Source organism: Penaeus chinensis, chromosome 7 (genome assembly GCF_019202785.1).
Source record: "Penaeus chinensis breed Huanghai No. 1 chromosome 7, ASM1920278v2, whole genome shotgun sequence".
Classification (NCBI taxonomy): domain Eukaryota; kingdom Metazoa; phylum Arthropoda; class Malacostraca; order Decapoda; family Penaeidae; genus Penaeus; species Penaeus chinensis.
Genome location: NC_061825.1, coordinates 28,295,103 through 28,300,102, shown reverse-complemented (window position 1 = coordinate 28,300,102; position 5,000 = coordinate 28,295,103). Strand labels below are relative to the sequence as shown.

At 29.9% G+C, this 5,000-nt stretch overlaps 1 protein-coding gene across 1 annotated transcript in view; it reads right to left on the bottom strand.

Moving 5' to 3' along the window:
* Positions 1–5,000, bottom strand: part of LOC125026934 (aminopeptidase N-like) — a 13,782-nt gene that overhangs the window by 7,816 nt on the left and 966 nt on the right. The window contains exons 2-5 of the mRNA XM_047615538.1: positions 4,568–4,618; positions 2,184–2,603; positions 1,254–1,453; positions 34–189 (exon numbers count right to left, since the gene is read on the bottom strand). Coding sequence (XP_047471494.1) covers positions 34–189; positions 1,254–1,453; positions 2,184–2,603; positions 4,568–4,618 — 827 coding nt within the window. The remainder of the gene's footprint in view (positions 1–33; positions 190–1,253; positions 1,454–2,183; positions 2,604–4,567; positions 4,619–5,000) is intronic.

Genomic DNA, 5,000 nt, shown 5'->3' with positions numbered 1-5,000 from the left:
CTTAAAACGTTAAGCTTCACTTAAATATCTTACACAGGCGTGGTGTCTAGAAGAGGCATGTTTGATATGGCTGACATATGTTTCTCCCGTAGTATGTAAATATCGAATGTGGCCTTTAGCCCTGGCTCGTCGAAGCAAGGGAAAGCTCGCCGGGCGTAGACGGGCTGGAGAAGAGTGCTTGCGACTGCGCTGTTGTTTGGAAGCGCAGTGAATTAATAAAACATGTAAAGAAATATGGTAAACTTATGCGCATACATAGTTTTGTGTGTTTAAATGCGCGAGTTGGGAAGAACGATCGCTATTTTGTTTCTTTAGAACTGTCTTTCAAATTTACATTTGTGGACCGAAAAGAGCCAATTAGCCTGGTAAAAAGAAGCAGTGCTAGCTAGCCAAAAACAGTCTCAAAGCATTAGTGGTACTTCGCAGCCTATATCCATGATCCTTTTTATTAATAACATTCATGATGCTTCCATGGCCCTGAATGCTTTCGCGAATCATCATTCGGCTCTCCTCAGACACACACCGAATGTAGTAATACCACTTCAAGCATGGACGGGCAAGTAGGACGAGAGCTAATCAGATTACTGCTATTCGAAGTTGTAAATCAGGCGAATACGTTTGTAATAATAGATTTGTAAGCTATACTTGAAGTTTTTTTTTTTTTTTCTACGCTAACTTTATATTTCTTAGATTTTTTAAATTCGTAACAAATGCACGAAGATGCATTTATACAGTCATGATCCGGATAGGCCTACCAATCCTGGAAATAAAAAATTGACCCTGTTATTGGCCCTTAACTTATCGATGAAACCCTAAGGTCAACCCGAGGCTTGTCCTCGTTGATCTAAATGGTCAGTCGGTGAAATTACGACAATTTCATATCTAATGCCCTTGGGTGAAATACTGAACATTATCCGCGCACACCCTGTTGAGATTGAAGGCTGCTGGTAGTATGTTAGTGTTATCTGTTTCTTTGCAGTACACAATATCCTAAGAGTTGAAATTATTCATCGTGTAACACTTCAGATCACTTTTACTGAAGAACCTACCGTTATTCTATGACTGATAGGCTAGACCAGCCTGCCTTGAAAACAGAATGATCAAGCATCATTTTAGAGTGAAACAAGTGCTGAGCTTCCAGTTTTAGATAAATCAACACATAACCAACTCTTGATCAGAAATAAAGTGCATTATGGAAATGATGGACATAAAGCCATCATTTCCATATGAAGAACACCATGAGGTAATCTCACCTAAGCATCCCGGCACTGTTGGTGAACTGTGTCTTGAAAGCACCTTTTGGTTCCTCAAGGAGATAGTAGCTGAAGGACATAGATAAGTTGTATCTCCGGTTTGCTTCAAGAGTAGAGTTAAAATGTAACACCATGAAGTGTTGTCTGTAATCAATAACTACTGAATCTACTAATATCCTCTTTTTGTCGTAGGTCACCAGCTGTTTCATCATGAAATAAAAGAAAAAGAAAATAGTATTAGGCTTAAATGACGAATTAAATTGGATTATCTGTTTAGAAACAGGTATAGAAATCTTATTAAATATATACACGGACACACATTCCTTTACACGCACACACACACACACACACACACACACACACACACACACACACACATATATATATAGAGAGAGAGAGAGAGAGAGATAGAGAGAGAAAGATATGCATATATTTATACATAAATACACACACACACACACACATATATACATATATATATATATATATATATATATATATGTGTGTGTGTGTGTGTGTGTGTGTGTGTATTGTGTATATATATATGCATATTATATATTTATATGTATATATACATATATATTTAATTCATATATATGTATACACACACATATATATATGTGTGTGTGTGTGTGTGTACATATGTAGATAGATAGATAGATATAGATATATATACATATGTATATATGTATGTATACACACACACACACACACACACACACACACACACACACACACACACACACACATATATATATATATATATATATATATATATATATATATATATATATGTATATATATATGCATATATATATATATATATATGTATATGTATATGTATATATATATGTGTGTGTGTGTGTGTGTGTGTGTGTGTGTGTGTGTATTGTTAAGAAACAATGCCCATTTTATTCAGTATCTCCTTACCTTCACACTGTTGAAATCGCACTGCATGTTATCGCCATGAAAAGTGATGTTCCTCGTTTGTTCCAGAACCTCAATTTCCACTTCCATGAAGCCATGTACGCTCGTATTCCCGTTGATGAATGGCTGCAGTTTGATAACATAGTGCAGGGGCTTCACAGTCCGGGGCAGCCGCATCTCGGGGTTACTGTCAATGAATTCTCCGTGGGCGTCCATCCCTGCTCGCTCCGTCGTATCTTCGTAGATCTCATTCGTGCTTTTTGTCGTTGTACTGATATTGGGGTCATTATCCACAGGGTTCTTGGTAATGTCTTCAGGAAGTAGGTTTGGTTCTGCTTGGGTTTTGATCTTTGAAGTCGTGTTTATGTCGTGTCTGGTCCATTTTGCGGCCGCTTCGGAATCTTGAGGTTTCAAGGGTCCCAGCTAGGAACAGAAGTCAAAGTCAAAGTCAAAACATTTTATTCCATTAAATTACAATGGTTATTCTTTACATAAATATATATATATATTTACATTTGAATATTTAAGAAGAATGCTTTAATAATGCGATAAGGTGTTTGACTTTATTCATTCCGTTTATACTTTCATAAGGATATTTTTTTTCAATATGAAATTTTAATGTAACAGTGATAATAATAATAAAGATATTAGTAATAGATGCTAATGCTTAATGGCGATAATGATAATGAAGGTAATCATAATAAAGAAATGATAGTAATGATAATAAATAGTTAAACAATAATGACATTAATAACAATAATAATAATAATAATAATAATAATAATAATAATGATAATAATGATAATAATAATAATCATAATAATAATAATAACAATAATAATGTTGATAATAATAATGACAATAATAATAATGATAATACTAATAACAGCAACAATAACAAGAAAAAGAAGAAAGGTGGTAATAATAAAAATTATATCAATAATGATAATGATAATAGCAATTATGGGGATAACGACGGTGGCATTAGTGATAAAAATAATAGAAATAATGATAAGAAAATACTGATAAGAAAAATAAATTTATTGATATTAATAATATATTTAGTAGTAATAATGATAATGATAGTAATGATAACGATAAAGATGATAATAATAGTATTCATGATATAATAAAGATAATAATGATAATGATAAAATGATAATAATAATGGTAATTATGATATCAATAATAATAATAATAATAATAATAATAATAAGATTATAAGAATACAAAATATTAGAAGAATTCGAACAGTTATAATGATAATAGTAATGGTAGAAGATGAATCATAATCCTTATTCTGATAATACTAACGATAATGTTCATAATAATGATAATAATAATAATCATGGTATTGATAGCAAAATGATAATAACAATGTTAATACAAATAATAATAATAATGATTGTAATAATGATAATTATGACAGTAATAATGGTGATGATGATAATGATAATAGTAATAATCATGATGATACTGATTATAATAATGATGATAATAATAACAATAGTAATAATAATAATAATAATAATAATAATAATAATAATAATAATAATGATAAGATAATAATCATAATAATAATAACAATATTGATAATGATGATAATAACAATAACAATAATGATGAAATTATAGTAATGATCATAATTTTAGAAATAATGATGATAATGATAATGATCAAAATAATAATAATGATGATAATAATAATAATTGTAAGAATAATGATAATATATAATAATTGTAATGATGATGCTGGTATAATGATGATGATGATAATAATAATAATAATGAAAATAATGTTAATAATAATAATAACAAAGATAATAACAGTCGTAATAATAAATAAGATATCAATGATGATGATAATGATAGTCATAATAATAACAATAATAATGATGATAAAAATAATAATAATAATAATAATAATAATATTAATAATAATAATGATAATAATAATAACAATAATGATATTCATAATAATAATAAAAGTAATAATAATAAAAACAATAAATAACTAAAATAAATCATAATAATAATAACGATGATGATTATAATAACGTTAAGTGTGATAATGATGACAGAACAACAACGACAACAAAAAGAAAGATAATGTAAAAGGCCAAAAGAAATTTGATAACGATTATTTCCAGCAGTAATCAATAATGGCAGTGGTAATTATAACAACCAAAAAGGATAGCAATGATAATAATAATAATAATAATAATAATAATAATAGTAATAATAATAATAATAAGGAATAACAACAATAATTAAGATAATAGCTATCCTCATACTGCATATAATAATGATATTGACATAAATACGATAACGAATGCACGAAAACACTGGAATCAAATACAAAAGAAACCTAATGTATTTCCTACTTACAACAGTGACAGGTTCATCCGTCCGCAGTCCAAGAATCCAGAGTAGGGACGGCTAAAGAAAGGGGGGAGTGGAGAATCGTGCACAAGACTACTAAGGTCACTGTCACTGGTCTTGTGCAAGTCAAACTCGGGCCTGCAGACATTGAAGCCATTGTCGGGCGACTCACGTTGAGGTCTGCTGGAAAAGTATGTATGGGTTTACATGTATATTGTAAGAACAAATTCAGATGCATACACATGCATTCAAGTGCACATATATTTAGACAGGGATTTACATACGTACATATAAACGTACATATACATATGTTTCATATATATATATGTGAAACACTTTGGCGGTATAATACAGAATTTATGGAAGTTCACAAAGACTTTTCGAAATTTAGTCAACACATATTGTGTTTTTATAAACATATTACAAAGGACAATGATGT